The sequence below is a fragment of the Caloenas nicobarica genome, chromosome 21 (assembly GCF_036013445.1).
Source record: "Caloenas nicobarica isolate bCalNic1 chromosome 21, bCalNic1.hap1, whole genome shotgun sequence".
Taxonomy (NCBI): domain Eukaryota; kingdom Metazoa; phylum Chordata; class Aves; order Columbiformes; family Columbidae; genus Caloenas; species Caloenas nicobarica.
In genome coordinates this window covers 4997723-5014948 of record NC_088265.1, presented here as the reverse complement: position 1 = coordinate 5014948, position 17226 = coordinate 4997723, and the positions used below count along the sequence as shown (strand labels likewise).

Here is a 17226-nt window from a genome sequence, read left to right as displayed (position 1 = left end):
AAAATCCTGCTGTGGGACAGGGTAAAGAAAAAGGTTCTTCACCCAGAGGTGCTGGACACTGGAACAGGCTCCCCAGGGAGGTGTCACGGCCCCAACCTGACAGTGTTCAAGAAGAGACTGGACAACGTCCTCAGACACATGGTGTGACCTGTGGGGTTGTCATTGCAGGGATGGGAGTTGGACTCGATGGTCTTTGTGGGTCCCTTCCAGCTCAGGACGTTCTATGATTCTCTGTCTGTCTTCGAGATCTGTAGCCGGGTAACACAAATCTCACCTTGAGGTGGCCAAGTTGGAGCTAAAATCATTTGCAGCTGTGTTTCCACGTCTCTGACCAGTTGGGAGAAGGCCTGGAGAGTCTCTCTCCGTGGAGGGTGGTTTGCTGGAGCAGGACTGGCCTTGCCGTGCCCTCCTGCCCATCTCACCCTTCCAGCAGGTACAGTGCGAGTGCACTAACCTTGCCAGTGGGCTGAAAACTGATAATACTTGGGTTTTTTTTTCCCATTATTGACAAGGTTAGTCTTCATTTGGCATTGGCCTTACCACACCGCTCTGCAACCTCTGGTTGAGCTCTGCAACCTCTGTTCAAACCAACAGCACGAGTGTCAGCGCTGAGCTGCAGGAGACCACATTAGTTTGGCTGCAGCTGATCTAAGGTTGCATCTTGGAAATTTAGAATATGTTTCTGTAGTAGAGCTGATGGCAGAAACCACATATCTATTTTGCTTGCATTGTAGAAGTGCCTTTAGGAGCTGCATTAAATAGGTACAGTATGAGCACTGATGGAGCACCTGTAGAGCTGAAGAGCAAGGGGGTTGTTAGCAGAACATGTGTTTGCTAAGCAAACCTGCAGTAGCTGGATTTCCATTTTCCACACAGGAGTGAAATGCTTGTGAGCTTTCTAATTATGAAATGGAGAGCTATTTCGGGCAGGAACTAAAACTTCAGTAATTTAAGGGCAGGTTTTTATATATACTGTCTTGATCCAGTGCCAGAGAGTGCTGGCTGAGTGGGAGAGAACTGACATACTTAGTGGTCAGAATGACTAAACTGGTGAGACTTGAAAAGCTAATGCTGCTCTACACCATTAGAAAACTGGCAGTCCCTGCTTTTTGGTGACAGAAAGACTTTATTTTTAGTGCTGGCAGTTGGTCAAGTACTGGACTCATTTCAAGCTCCTCTCAGATGGTACAAAGCTTCCAACTGCTGCTGAAATAGCAGGTATTAAAAATAATGTTGGAATTAGGGGGATGAAGATGATGAAAAGGGAGTAAAACGATGATCTAGGTTGGATTTTGAAGTCAGCCCCTCATGGCCCGTCTCTGGTTTAGAGCTGTGTGTTCTGCTCTCTGACGACAAATGGCAAACTGGTCCATTGACCGCCGAGGAGAAGTGCCGTGGACGTGGAAAAATTGCTGTGCTGGGTCCTGTTTGAACGGGCGGTGAATGGAGCACAGGTTGCTGGACACGTGGGAGCACAAATACTACAAGGGGCTGGCATAAGGGGCCAAACCCTGTGGCTCTTTGCAGAGTGAAACACTTATGTCGGTGCTCCTTGCTGATCTGCCTGGATTTGCCAAAACGCTGTTTGATTAAAAACACTAAACGAGGGGCAAAAAGATGGCAGCACTGCATGCCTATGCCTATCGTCCTAGCAGGGCAATTTAGGTTTTTTTCCGCATTTCCTTCCCATTTCAGTAATGCAGACACGTGAGTGTCCGACTGACGGTCTCTTTCTCCGCAGCGGTGGTTCCAGTTGTTCCCAGCGAAGCGGAGCCGGACGCGTTGGCGTGCGGAGGAGCAAACGTGGGGCTCCAGCGTTCACTGGCAACACCACCGCTGCACAGCTAGAGCAGGAGTCCTGATAATTATAAAGAATTTCACAGACATTTAGCTAAGCCATCTATAGTCTAGTGCAGCAGATATTTACATCTACCTCCTTGTACATAAGTTGGTGTCCCCAGTGCGTATATAAAGGTGTGGAGAGGTTCAAAATGTGGCTGCTATTCAAATCACTCTCCACCTGACATTTCGTGCTGCTATTTCTTCTTGGAAATCCTACATTCATGAAATAATTATGCCTTTGCACGTATTCCTCTCTCCGCTTGTGCTCTACTGGGTTTTTTGTTGTGCTAATCACTGCAAGAGATTTGTTGTTGGTTTCTTTTGATGACCGGCATGGATACTGCTGAGTACTTCTAGTTGTTGTGGGGTTTTTTTCCAGTGGAAAAATCTGACATAATCCATATCTCTTTTCCTGCTTATATGAGAAGTATGACTCAACTGCTGAGAAAAAATGAAGCAACATAGCTAATTAATCAGACTAGAAAATGAATAATAGCCTTTAAATCTCATTGCCCTCCCTTTCCCCCTTCTCTCTTTAAAACAGAATTTACATCTTTCTGCTGGCTCTAATACAATTGTTTCAGAATTAGATTTGCACAAGGATTTTAAAATTGGGTTCACGGTACAGAAGTGCCCACGCAGAGCATCGTGGCCATAAGGACGCCCTGAAGCTGGGATGGAAAAGAGAGAAAGGAAGGTGCAAAAGCTCCGTGTTTTTGCAGGAGCAACAGTACGAGCTGTTTGTTGTTCCCAAAGTCACTGGTGAGTGTAATCTGTGAGATACAGCATCACTTGAAAGGGGAATTTTTGGTGGTGCCGGTTCTGAAGAGCAGAGCTGTGATCGTGAGGCACAGTGGCAAGGTCAGACCTGCCAGCGCTGACAGTCGCTGGTGGTGACAGTTGCAAGGCTATTTTGGGAGAGTTTTTCTCTTTGTTTTCTGTGAACTCTTCTCTCTGTGTTCCCAGATTTAACCCTGACGCTGTTCAGCTGTCGTCGGGCTTGCTGGCGTTCGCAGTATATGTTGACATCATATATTTACTCTTTGCATTCAGTGGAAGACTGACTCCCTTCAGCTCCCAGCTAACCTTGTTAGAAATATATTTTTTAGACGTATGGCAGAGCAGTAGAGATGAAAGTTTTGTCATGTAACCCCTTTGATTGAAACCTATGTGCCATGACTTAACTGGCCTGCTAGTTCTTCCAGCCCAGCATAGTGACAGTTAATGGTGCTGCTGGTGTCAGTGTCATCCTCTGGTTTGCAGTCACTCTTGAACCATTTCTAAAACTCCTCAAGGTGCTACAGTCACAGGAATCACATAGCATAAGGTTGTGGTAGAGAAAACCATCTCCAGCATCAGGTTCAGGAGTGACCTGGTAAATCTTGGCTCTTGGAGGTTTCTCTGCTGGTAAATCATTGAGGGTTGGATTCATCCCTTCCTATGCTAAATGGGTTTGTCTGTGGGCAGTGGGAAAGGACAGGTACTGTGAGGGTAACATCCCACCCAGCTTAGACAGGCAACACTCTCTGGGTACGTCTGTCCCTTTACACTTGGAAAATGTGAATGAAAAAGGTCTTGTGCAAGACAAGGTGCAGGAAGGTATGGCTGGGACAGGAGGGACCTGGCAACCTGGACTTAAACCTACTTAACCTGTCGTGGAGGTCTCGTGTTGAATTCAAGACTGCATTTGCATGCACACAGAGAATATTCTGCTTTTAGTGCTTTTTATGGTGGGATCATGAGATTTTCACTGTTCTGCACAGAGAAGTCACCGAGACGGGATTCTGTCACCAGACTGATGTATTCATAGTAGAAACATGTAGCACAGAAGCCAAACACGTTGCCCTTTCTTCTTTTCCCTTCTTGCATCTTTTCTCCACCTTGAGAAAATGTTCTCTCTCTCAAATCCTGACCAACCAAGGAGGCAGCACCAGGGAATTAAATACAGCCCAAATTAAAACCACAACGGTTATTACAGGTTTCCTGGCTGACTTTGCTTCCAAGCTCTTGTATGCACGCTGCTGCTATTTTATTCCGCGATCGTATGACACTGGGTGATGTGACATAGAGTTTGTAAACTAAATATTTCCTCAATGGGGCTGCATTTGGAAACGCAAGGAGCTCTCGGCCAAGTTCACCGCTGGTCCGTGTGTGGCTGGACGCGGCGCTGTTGGTTGTGCTGGTAAACGGCAGCTGGGGAGCTCGTCAGCGCTGACAAGAGCTGTTCTGCTGCAAACGGTTGCACTGAGTGTTGTTCATGTATTTATTAATATGTTAAACTACCGAAATACTGGGTTAATTGTGAAGAAAAGTTGCCTTAGTCTGGGCGCTTGTGACAGCACTGCGGGTGTGCAATTATTGCTGTGGCTTCTGTGTTCTGCTGGGTTTGTAACCATCCCCCTTTCTCCATGTAGAGGCAAAAAGGTGGTGTGGTTTGTTTTGTTTTTTTTTTTTTCTTTTCTTCTCACTTAGCTGATCCCAAGTCATTTCTTAGCAATTCATCAGGTGGTTTAGTTGCTCCCCTACCTGCCATCCTGCATATAGTGCGAGTGTAACACCAGTCGTATGCTGGGGTTTTGCTAAATGTGATGCAACCCCTAGAAAGTGAGCAGTATTTTACTGTTTACACCTTGTTGGAGCTCAATTCTTGGTCCTCTGAACCCTCCAGTCCCATCCCATGTGGCTCCTTGTACTCCTGATCATTCCATCTCTGTCTCCCCCAGGAGATCTGCAAACCAAAAACCTCAGCGGGCCGTTGGAGCCGTTGTGTTGCCGACACTCATCACAAGTTCGATGATGCTCTTGTGTTCCGAGGAAGGAGCAAACACTAACAATACCATTATAATAATGAGGCTTCATTGAAGATAAGGATCAGATTTTGTCTGGTTGTTGAACGAGCCTTGCCAGACGAGCGGAGTTTTTGCAGCGTTGTTCTGTAACGTTTCCTGGTGTCCCCCATTTCGTTACTGTAATGTAAACTTCATGCTTGAAGGAAGAATGGCTTGGCAGGAGTTGCTGGCAAAAAAAAAAATAAAATAAATACAGTGGCTGCAAAGGGCTACACCTGTTATCTAAGAGGGGGAAGCTAATATGCCGTATCTGCAAATTTTAGAAACTGAGCACTTCCTCCCTATGGAAAAACTGCGAAATGCTGGTCCCCTGCCAGGAGCTGGAGGAACAGCGGGAGCTGGGGATGGAGCCTTGCCCGGCAATGCCCGGGATTTAAATGCGATGAGCCAACTTTCTCGGAGGTTAGCGGGCAATTCTAGGCACTGGCTGCACTTTGCATCCACGCCGGCTAAAACCGTCGGGTGTTGGTGCCGTCCAGAGCACTCAGAGCTCCCCAGCTGCCAAGAGAGATGCAAAGGATGGCAAGAGATTAGATCTCCGGTTAGAGGGAGGGATCCTCGCCACGTCCTCCCACCCCGTCGCATCGCCTTGAGGGTTCTATTATATCTTTTACGGAGAGAGAGCATAAAGAAGGAATTAAAAGTTTAGAGACAAAACTGCTGTGCTCTGTAGTTAACCTCACTTTTAGTGTCTTCTGTGTGTGTGTAACCAAGCTGAGGGTTAGCAGCGCCTAAAAATTAAGCCTGTCCACTTTTTCTTTCATGCAAAGCAAATTTCAAGGGCAGTTTAGGGGAGGGAGCGTTTCCTCACGTTAAATAACCACCCGCCAAAAAGATGCTGTTACTTCTCCACCGACTTTTTGTGACTTTCTTTCCTCCCGCTGGGGTTGTAGGGGCAGGTGTTTGCTTTGTAATATTGCTGTCCGATGTAGTTATTCTTAAAATGTTCCCAAGGAACGCTGCATCAAATAAAAGAGGAGAACTTCACATAGTGGTGGAGCCTCTCGAGTTACTAAACTTACCCACTCTCCTAAATTTAAGGTTGGAGGATTAATAGTACTTAAGGGAGGACATGTCTACCCCGTTTACTTCCTATCGGTAACCTCCGGTAACTCGTTTTGCTTGGCCAGAAGGTAAAATTTATCCTCTGAATCTCAGCGAATGCATTTTTCTTGTATTTGGCAGTGCCGAATTTTGCAGATATACACAATAAAACGCACAACAGGGATTTTCTACAGCGGTACCAGCAGTCAGGACTCTCAGGAATTTTAGGTGGGCAAGTGTGTGCCCTGGGGATTTCTAAACAGTGAGAATTTTTTGTTCTTTCATTTGTAGCTTGGTAAAATCATGTCATGTGTGAAATTATTAATACCAATGATGTGCGTGCAAATATTAATTCTGTGATAACATGTAAGCGTTAAGCAGTTAATACTTTAAGAGTATACACAGAAATACATTGCAGCCCCTAAAAGCTGCCGTTTAATCTGTCCTAACTCTTTCACGTGTGTTTTCTAATGTTCTTAAAATTCAAAAGGTCTTTAGAAATTACCAGTTTTACTCATTAATCCAATTGTTGGCCTCAAAGTTATTGCTCCAAGGTGTCTTAAATATGCCGTAGCATATTAAGATGTAAGCAGAGTTTTCTTTTAGAATCTTTTAGTTCTTTTAGAACTAAAAAAATGATGCAAATAATCCAGTGCCTGATAGTTTGGTACATGAGACGATGAGATTTTCCGAACTGAATGGGCCTTGTTCAGTACCTCTGTTTGTCGAATCCCGTTTTCTGAAACTCCTTTTCCACCCCACTGTTTAAAATCTTGGCCAGTATAATTAGTATTATGCAATATTACAAAAATGCAAAAAATCCTTGCGTTTCGATATTTGAGGCAGGCCAGAAGTCACACTCGCCAATGTCAACGCAGCCATTTAAAAAACCATTTGTGTTACTCAGCTCTGTGCTCATTTCTATTCTTATGTGTCACTAACTAATACCAAAAGAAATATTTGCCGAGCAGTGTCACATTGCTTGATCACACAACTCCAACAGCAGTTTGTGATACTTCGGTGCAGAAGGGTGGAGCGAGTTATTTTTCTTAGATATTAAGGAATACGCTGCTGCTCCACTGAGGACTTAATACACCTTCGCGCTTGATTTTCCTTGGTGGCAAATGCACCGAGCAAGGATGAAATGGGTTACGGTTCCCTCGGGGAAGTGACCGAGCGCCTGCTGTTGTCAGCTTTTGTCACTTTGTCACCGTTTTATGTCCTGGGCAGCCAGGAGAGTCGAGTTACGGCGATTTCTGGGGAGGGACAGGTGGAGTTTGATCCCATTATCCCTCCTGTTTCTAGCGTGCGTTCCATAGGAACCACGCGAGACAGGGACTGGCAGAGCAACAGGGCCAGTAACAGGAAACAAATGAAAAGAAAGGGCGTGGGGGCTCTTTTGTGCATTAAACAGATATTTAATTTTAGGGTTCAGTATATCCAGGGGCTTGAGCAAGAGCTGGTGTTTTCTCTTGGCCGATTCCAGTGTGTGCAGGTGTACTGGGTGTATTTGGGTGCTTTAAGCGATAAACAATGTAAATATAATTCCCTATCAAATACACGCAAAGCTCACAATATAGAGCCATTCTTGAGTCTAAATTTAGATTTACACGCAAACTGTAGGTAATACTCAAACACAGCAGAGCAGTACGTATGGGCAGGCACGAAATATCTGCCTGGCTGCTTTGTCAGGGCCACGCTGATAAAATTCTTCTTTGAGCCTATAATTCTGTAGTCAGCCAGATGTGATTGTGCTCAGAAGAAGCCACAGCATGGGCGAGCTTGTCTTGGCCGTTCGCAGAGCAATAGGCTTTTAGGTGAAGTTAGTTTTATTTTAAAAGTGCTGTTTAATGTTTGCATCCCCAGGTCAAAATGTAAAATAACTCATCGATAAGGTTGGAAGTGTAATTTAGTTGAGATGTGTTGGGGGGAAAATTTCAAGTATATCACAATAAATACGGGTGGCATTAACATAGAGATTAGATCTGAATTTTGCAGGCTTGGACTCGAATTCCCGAAAAATTGCTCCTTGAACTGAAAAGGGATTATTATGTTCTTCTGTGTGCCCATGTCCAGCTCTGTGTGCATTGGATGCTTTACCTTCCTCCTGCATTTGAGTGTGTCATTATGGCCGTAAGCACTTAACACATTTTTTTGCGTAGTTTACAGGATTATGGGAATCAGGAGCATATCCCTTCTCAAGTACGTCTTAAAATTAATCATCTGCATGTTGAGCACACCTTAGTTCCCCTGTACAGCGGGAATATTTGGTTTGTGTTTGCAGCTCTCATCACCTGCTGAGAGGCTGCATCTCTACCACGGAAATTGCAGCAAGAAAAATCCTGGTTAGATAGTAAGAAAAATGACCCACCGAGGGGATGGTGAAGCGCTGGGACAGGCCCTGGAGTCTCCATCCTTGCAAACAGTAAAACCTGGCTGGAGCAGGCCTGGTCTAACACCAGGTTTAGCCCAGCTTTGAGCAGGAGATTGGACCAGATGATCTAATTAAAGGAGGACCAAAGAACAAACCTTTCTCTTGAGGCTGCTGGTAGAACCTGGTTTGCGTCCGCTTTGCTCAGACCTAATTGTGTCTTACCCATTGCGCTTCGACCTGGGACTCCTCCAACCTCAGTGTGATGCTCTTCAGTCTCTTTAATTTGCTTTTGTTTTTCCCCAGCTCTAGGGCCTGAAATAATCTAAGGGACGTTCCCCAGTGCTGAGTCTACAGGATGAAGCCGATTTGTGCCTGAGGGTGGGAGAGCCAGTCCATGGGCAGTCCCTGAAGCTAAACTATTTCTAGAATTGTGATTGTCTGGCACAGATTAAGGTTAAACCGGTCTAAAACAGAGCAAGGAAGCATGCTGACGCTGCCAGCTTTTGCCAAGGGCCTGTCCTAGGCGTTAGTTTTCTGGAGCACGCTTCCTTAGAGGCAAGAGGTTTAAAAACTTTTAAAGTTCACGAGTAGCCTTTCACATGGCTGCTTGTGAGCCGACAAATATAGGAGTAACTTGTGTTTGCGGGGTGAAAGGCTAGTTTGGGATTTACACTTGGAGTAGAAATAGCAAGAGGTGGATGTGCTGGTGTAGGGCATGAGCAATGCAGCATAGATCGATGTGCTGGATAATGTAGGATTGTCCCTTTTTGGGAGGAAGTATCGGTTAAAGACAATTTCCTCATTTTCATTACTTGCTAGGACAGGAATGGATAGTCAGCGTTGCTCATTTTAGAAGAACGATCATCTGGAAGTCATCAGCCCACCGTAACTGATAGATGTGCCCACATCAGGCTATAAAAAAATCAAGTGCTGTGATTTCAGAGGAATTTTGACCAAGCTGATTCCCTCTCTGGATTCCCTCCTGGGTTTCTGCCTGTGGACGGGCACACGGTAAAAGTCCGTTTGCCTCCTGGTCATGCTCGGTGCTCCTCAGCTGGGGCATGTGCATTTGGACCTATGTATTAAATTCCCAGCTCATCCTTAAATAGCAGCCTCCAGTGAACTGGAAATGCCATGCAGAACGTGCTGTAGCCAGGAATTTGAGGAAGGAGGAATTCCACCCAACAGAAGCGCTGAGACTTCAAAATCTAGCTGGGTTTTCTTCTGGCAGCTTCAAAGAGAGCAGGTCTCTGTAAACCCAGGCTGCACAATTAATACAGCGGCTAATGAAGGCTTGTTGTTCTCTTCAATAGCTCATGAGGTCTGTAGAGCTAACAGAGAAAGTTGTGCTTTGTTATACACGGGAAAATGAATAAATACTGCTGAACAAAGAAGTTATTCTTTAAAATTCTGCTTTTGCTATGGTTACGTCTGTAAAGGGTACAGGATACAGATGATCGGCTTCAGTCAGGCATTGCGAGCTCGAGCTTTCCCTGCTCACCCCTATCACTAATGATAGCTCATTTTGTTCATTGTCATGTTATTTCATTGACAATTTGAGGGAACAACATAATCTAAGTACACAGCTTACCTTGCTTAGAGGAATTTGATGCCATACCTAAAACTAATACAGATATATCATTTTACAGCGCATCCCCGCTCCAGGGAGAAATCAGTGTGGGAGAGAGGAGGGAGACAGATCTACTGGTGAGAAGTAAAGCTTGAGCAAATTCAGAGGTTGCCCACCTGGGGACTCTCGCAGTTACAATTAATTTTTGCAAGCTCCGAAGTTAATTTATTTTAGTTCCCAACTTCCTGCCACCTTAAGCTTTAAGATGCGCTAGTTCACAGTGTGGGAAATTCAATCCAGGAGTTACCTGCTGCCGATAAACTGCAAATGGAGCTTGTACGCTTGATTTAACACCAATGCCTTTTTTTTTTTTCCTTCCTTCCCTGTTCCCTCGCTATTCCCTCGCTATTCCCTCGCTATTCCCTCGCTATTCCCTCCCACCCTTCCCTCCCCTTCTCCCTCAGGCCTGTATAGATGAGAACCTGGACATGGTGAAGTTCCTGGTAGAAAACGGAGCCAACGTGAACCAGCAAGACAACGAGGGCTGGACCCCTCTGCACGCGGTGGCATCCTGCGGCTATCTGAACATAGCAGAGTGAGTGAGTTTCGGGCTATTTGGGGTATTTACAACACTCATCACATCTTCCTCTTCGGAGCAGCTACCCAGGCAACTGATGCTCTGAGACTTATGCAACGTTTTGGGAAGCAATGCTGAAAATAGACGGATTTCTCCTGTTACTGAATTCTCAGTTTGTGAGGGTTAAGGTGGATCCTGCAACTGGTCGCCTTTTGCTGATCCCATTACAGTGACTTATGATTCATTAGATACTTTAGCTAAAATGCCAAGCGCAAGGGAAACACGGCCGCTGGCGGGTACGCTAATATGGAGCTGTGGAACGAAGCCCAGCTCTGGTGCTGCTGAGCGTCTTTGCCATGCGCTGCCGTCAGCGGGGAGCCCGTGCAGAATTTTAAGTGCGATATGGGATTTTATTCCTCTAACTGAAAAGAATTCTGTCTCTGTACAAAATATATGTTAGTGTAAATACACATATATAGCTATTCTAGTGTATACACTGAATAGTAGATACATGGCGTGCTATAAAACAATTCAAAGAGGGACTGTGCAGGTGCTTACCCTTATTTTGAGGCTTTGCAGAGCAACTATATTTTCTCACCATAGCCATGCCTATGTGAGCAGTATGGCAGTTGCGTGGAGACTTTTGAGAGAGAGATGTGTTGTTCTGGGCTCCAGAGGCACCAATATGCCAACAGCATCATTGCTTTTTCTTCAGATTCAGATCTTATGTTTCTGTTCCTTGCATACTGCCTGGTGAAGAATGGAGTAGATAAAAGTAGCTGCTTGTGACTTAACTCACAATTAGAGCATTGTCTTGTGTTTGTTTTGTTTACAACACGAAATGTTGGGCTCAGTTTGGACATAATCAAATGAAATTCTGTGGCCTGCCATAGATCTAGTGAGTACAAACATCAAATGCATATGAAAGAAGAGACAGCAAGTATAACCAAGAGTTTTGTCCATATGTTTAAAGCAAAGTGGTAACCTGCTCTAAGTCACTCCCAACCAAGGTTTGGCTCTTCTTGGCACAATTTCTGATTCCGGGGTTTGAAATAGCATCCTGCACCTGATCTGAGCTTTCATTGTGCTGACAAAGGACTAACAGTCTGTCTCAGGCAAGATACTGGTACCAGACTGCTTGGTGTGCATCAGCGAGCTGCTCTGAGACTTCAATAGTTGCTCAAATATATGACCTGGAACACTAGAATAACTGGAACCAAAGAACAGGCAAACATAAAAGGTAGTTTCTCAAAGTATTTTTTCTGAGATAAAAGCTGCATTCTAGGTTAGAAGAATAAGGGAAAAGAATAGTATTGCTCAAGATAGTCCTCTACAAGATATTCTAACAAAAAAAAATCCTTCGTAGCTCATTTATTCCTCCTCTTGGAACAATTTTTACCTTGCATGATCCTTTATCAGTTTGTTTTTTCTTCTTCCCAAATACTAGTTATTCAAATGAAAAATGTTGTTCTTTAGCAGTCATACCATACTTATGTATTTAGTCCACCACAGCTACCAAAATGTGAATGCTGATAACTGTTTCTCAAAGGCATTGAAAATAACTTCTAAACCAACAGCAAGCAAAACTATCTTCTCCTACCTCACCCTCCTAGATTTATGTGTTTAAACAGATACTTTTTTGCTTCCAGAATTTTACTGATTACAAGATGTACAAGCTGAAGAATTATTTAATTGTTCTTGAATGAACTTCTGGTACAGTTACAAAAAGACAAATTAAACAAATTGATGATAGGTTGGCTTTTATTTTTTTAAATTACTATTTTGTTTTTAAAAAAGCATAATCTATCAGGTTAGTGCAAGAACTAGGGATATTTGAATAACTATAGAGAAACAAAAACTATGAGCCACTGACCCAGGGCCCTTGCATTTAACAATGAACTTCTTCAGTCTGGAAATTTGATAAGAAATCGCTCATTTGGTAACTGAACTTGAACAAGAAAGACAAACATGCAGTAAATCACATTGCAGAACAAAATAAGTTGCACCGAGCCTGCGCACGAGGTCTGACACGTTGTTTGGGTCTCGCACCCATAGGTACCTGATCAGTCACGGAGCCAACGTGGCTGCTGTGAACAGCGAAGGCGAAGTCCCATCCGACATCGCAGAGGAGGCGGCCATGAAGGACCTGCTGCTGGAGCAAGTGAAGAAACAAGGTAAATCAGCGCTGGGCTTGAATACGTGACAGTCAGACCTCTGAGAGTTTCTAAAGAGAGTTCTGTTGGCTTGCTGTCTATAGGTGAAGAGATCTGAAGTCTGGCCCAAGAGGCAGAGACAAATTTTGCTTTGGTAGCAGCACAGGGGAACAGATGCAGGTTTGTGGTGTGCAGTCTCTGTCCTTGGCAGGATTCTTCGAAGCAAGACACCACAGCACTGAAAGCTGATTCATTAGATCTGTTTGCTTTTAAAGTGAGATTTGATTCTGACTTCTGGTATCGATGGAAGATCTTGTTTCACTAAGTCTTGCTAATACAGAGGTGAGATTTACAGCCCTGCCAAGAAGAGAAGGAACTGGGAAACGAGTATGTCTGGCCTGGAGAGACCTGCTTTACCCTGATATTCCCTGGACATCTTCTGCAGCCTGTCTGCTCTGCCGTTCCCCTTTCTCATCAGGGACGTGTGGCTGAGGGGCTGCGCTCGGTGCTGCCCCTGCAAAAATATCCCTGCTAGGAGAAACGCCTTGGGCAGCGTAACTTGTGTTATAATTAAGAAATGCTTCATCAGCGTAAACAGGGGTGATGGTTTTAAACTAAAGGAGGGGAGATTCAGGCTAGACATGAGGAAGATTGGATATTAGGAAACCTTTCTTCCCCAAAGGGCTGTCAGGCATTGGAACACACTGCCCAGGGCAGTGGTGGAGTCACCATCCCTGGAGGGGTTGGACAGCCGGAGATGAGGTTCTCAGGGACATGGGGCAGTGCCAGGGCTGGGGGAACGGTTGGACTCAATGATCTTGAGGGTCTTTTCCAACCAAAATGATTCTATGATTGTATAAGAAATTGTTGACCCTGAGGGTGGTGAGAGCCTGTCCCAGGTTGGCCAGAGAGGTGGTGGCTGAACCATCCCTGGAGACATCCCAGGCCAGGCTGGATGGGGCTCTGAGCAACCTGAGCTGGTGCAGATGTCCCTGCTCATGGCAGGGGGGGCACTGGGGGAGCTGGAAAGGGCCCTCCAACCCAAACTATTCTGTGATTTTACGAAACTCTTCTTCATACTCATGGAATTAATCTGTGAGTAGGTAGGTGTTTGTACAGACACAGAAGTTTAAACCTTATCTGTGGAGTCCATCAAGAATGTTTTTGAAGGATTCATTTTATCTCAGCTGCGTGGGAAATGCTGAACTGAGGCACATTGAGCTGATACAGACTGAACCATCCCCACTGGGTGTGTCTGGATGTACGGACTGGCATTTAGCCTTGAGAACAGAAAGCTGACGGGGATCTGGTTGCCATCCTGTCCCACCTGGAGGGAGGCTGTAGAGACAGAGGAGCTGGGCTCTTTGCAGGGTGAGGGGAAAAAGTCGTGGGTTTGAACAAGGGACGTTCTGACTGCCTGTGTGTACGTATATATGTATATGGGGAAAATGTTTCCCGGGAAAGTGCTGCAACAGACACCCAAGGAACTTGTGGAATCTCCATCGTTGGAGGTGGTCAAAACTCAGCTGCATTCGGCTCTGAGCAACTTGATCTGGGTTTAATTTACCCTCCTCCTAGCAGGGATTTGGGCTACAGACCCCCAAAGATTCTTTCCAGTCTAGATTATTTTATGACTGGAGGTCGGTGTTGGGGTTGTTTGCGTGCTGGATTGAATCCAGTCCTCTCTAACAGATGTATTCTGCTTGGCCCATGCTGGTTACTTTATTTTTGAAGTTATTTTCAGATATAGTTAGGAAGAGATCAGTCCCTTGCTACTTTGTCAACTGTGTTACTGTTCCATGGTGAGTTTGTAGCTGTCCATCTGAGAGCTGCTTTTATCTGTGTTACTGTTCCTCTTGGAAAATTGATGCAGGATCATGTTCCTTCTGGTAAATAGAAACTTTTCACTTTCTAGTATAGTATTTCTGACAAACTTATTTTGTTTCCCTTTTCCCTCCACTTGGAAATAAGCTTAAATAGCCCTTCTCCTTTATATTGAGTCTGCTCAGGTATTTAAAAAGAAGAATTGTGTCTACAGTCAGCATTTGTTTTACTGGGCTGTCCAACCTGCAAGGTTTCAACCATGTTATTACCCTGTACGGTTCTTGATACCCACTTTAAAAGAGACAAATTATGCTGATGAAAAGATCCGTATCTTTCTGGGCATCCAAGGAAATGCAACTGCAGAGAGAAGTTGGGCAGAGTTTGGACAGCCCAGGAAAACAAATCCTGACTCTAGACTCAATTCTTCATGTAATTCTGCCTCAACTGCAACTATTTTGCCTGACACGTCTTGGGATTCTGCTTGGCCTTTTCATTGCTTCGCCACATTAGCGGCATCCTGCTAAGATGCCCTGAAACGACCATCTGTCTCCACCGAGAAGCTTCCCGTTGACACAGTTTAAAAGGATCATAACTGCTGGAGTAAATGTGTTATAAACTTTAAATAAATGTCCATCCAGCTCTGTAGCCTGTCTTCAACAGTAGCTGGAAGCAGATTCCTGCTGCAGACTACAACAACAGGACAAGCATGTACAATTCCCCCTCAAAAAATGTTTTCCCAGCCTCTGACCACTGTGCCTCAAGGAATTCCTGAGCCAGATGGACTTTGTGTGCTCACCAGTCCCCTGTGGCTTCTGTTCCGTGAACTTGTGCAGCCCTCCTTGGGAACTGCTGGCATGGATAGCATGACGTTTAATAACTACAAATTTGTCTGATCCTTGTTCTGAAGCCAGCTGCATTTCTAATCTTTGCAACATCCTGCAATAGTGGGTTTCACAGTTCAGACTCCAAGTTGATAAGTGTTTTTCTTCTGTTTTAAACCTAATGCCTGATAATTGAATTGGAAATCACGTCATTCTTATATCAAGAGAACTAATCCATAGGGGCAGTTGCTCTTCTTCATTTTTGAGATTTGTCATCTTCTCCTTCATATTTTTTCCTGAGTTAGTGATGAGCTCTTCTGGTCGATATATTGTCCTTACATCACCTCGTTATGTTGAAAACTCCACTTAGGAAAGCAAGTCCAAGATAGTTTTTGCTTCTTGTTGGTTTAGTGACAATTGTCACAGCCCATCAACCGGACCTATCTGACCTCTCCACATAGTGCCTGTTTCCTGGGGTGGGAAACTTGTCCCTCTTGTCCCCACAGTCCGTGTCTCTGTTAAACCAGATGTGTGTATTGATGGACTTACTTTGTGTGGCTTCATCTACAGCAGATCTCTTAAGCCGTCAGATTAGATTTTTTTTTTCTTTCTATCTCCAAAATGGTTTCAAATTGGGCTTTGTCACAATCAGTTTACTGCTCAGTGGAATTAACTAAGTATTTCTTTTGGTGTTCCAGGCACGAATGGCTCTGGCGCAGTACAGGGATCTCTGTACGTGCAGCTTGCAAATTGTCCTGAATCTTAAGTGTCTGTAGAGTTGGGTTGTGCTGCTCCTGCAAGAGACGTCTTAGGATCATCTCTTCAAATCTTCACTGTAGATTATACTCACACTATTTAATTCAGTTTGTCAGGCTGTTGTTCATTACTTGGTTATTTCAGTCTAGGACACCGCATATGTAGAGCACTGTCCTTCCACCCATAGTTGGTTCAGAGTTGAGCTAGAAGTCAGTAGTTAGTTGGGCTGGTTTGCAACCAGTGTCTCAACTTTCAGTTTTGGTTTGTTTTTAAGTCAAACAGCTTTGGAGTCTTCGTCAGTGATGCAATAGTTCTCCCAACTCCTCAAAAGTGCTTTTGCTGGTTTTTTTTTTGTTTTTTTGTTTGTTTGTTTGTTTTTGTGGAAGATTACAAAGAGGTTACTAATTTTATATAGCAAATGAAATACAGCGTGAATTTAACATGTTCATGAGAGATTGCACTTGATAATCTTCTCTCCTGTGTTTCGCCTTTGTAGGTGTAGACCTAGACCTGGCCAGAAAAGAAGAAGAACAGCAAATGCTTCAGGATGCCCGGCAGTGGCTGAACAGCGGGAGAATCGAAGATATAAAGCAGCCTCGGACGGGCGCCACGGCTCTTCACGTTGCTGCGGCCAAGGGCTATTCTGAAGTCATGAGGTAGGAGCTCCTTCCCAGAGCTGATGTGTTGAAATAAGGCTCATTTCCATAAGGAACACATCTAGCTTTATAATTGAGAGAAATTTGGTTTATACTGAGATTTTCAGGCTGCTCTTTCTCAAAAGGCTCTGTATGTGCCCAGCCATAGTGGTTCACCTGGAAGTCTGTAGGGACCGGAAGATTCCCTTTCATACCTTTAAATGATGGAAGCGTTTCAGAGACGGAGACATAGATTAGGTTAAATTTTCACTATTGGAGTAATAGTTCTAGGAATAGAAAGTAAAATGTATTAGGGGATAAAAGTACAATTTCAGTGCACAAAGTGACACTACACACGGTGTGACAATCGCAAACACCCCAGTGTCCACCTCTGCTTCAGTGTCCCTTCCTCGCTGTCCCCTGCCCCTCGATGCTCCTGCAGGCTCAGCAGTGACACAGGGATTCCAACAGCTGTTCTGCTTTTAATCACTCCGGCACTAACAAGCTTATTATGAACATAAACTTGACCAATGTAGTGTTTCCTGGCAATAAAGTATTAATATTTTTACAGGTAAGGTCAAATTAAGGTGTCTAACAAGAAAACTTTCTTCTCTGCTCTGTATGTATGGGTGGAGCTGCCCATAACCATCAGCAAGGTTGCTCTATTGACCACATTAAAATCCCTTCTGGAAACCTTTATCCATCTTCATCCTTAACTTCGTAGTTTTAAGCCGCAGTGACTTGATGTGTAAGAGTTGTTTCTTACCAAGTTCTAATAATT

The 17226-nt window shown here is 44.5% G+C and overlaps 1 protein-coding gene across 6 annotated transcripts in view; it reads left to right on the top strand.

Annotated features, from left to right (window-relative positions):
• The window catches only part of PPP1R12B (protein phosphatase 1 regulatory subunit 12B), a 122393-nt gene that overhangs the window by 20941 nt on the left and 84226 nt on the right, over positions 1 to 17226 (top strand). For all 6 annotated transcript variants that reach the window (XM_065649324.1, XM_065649322.1, XM_065649325.1 and 3 more), the window contains exons 2-4: positions 10144 to 10274; positions 12312 to 12430; positions 16307 to 16466. In XM_065649324.1, coding sequence (XP_065505396.1) covers positions 10144 to 10274; positions 12312 to 12430; positions 16307 to 16466 — 410 coding nt within the window. The remainder of the gene's footprint in view (positions 1 to 10143; positions 10275 to 12311; positions 12431 to 16306; positions 16467 to 17226) is intronic.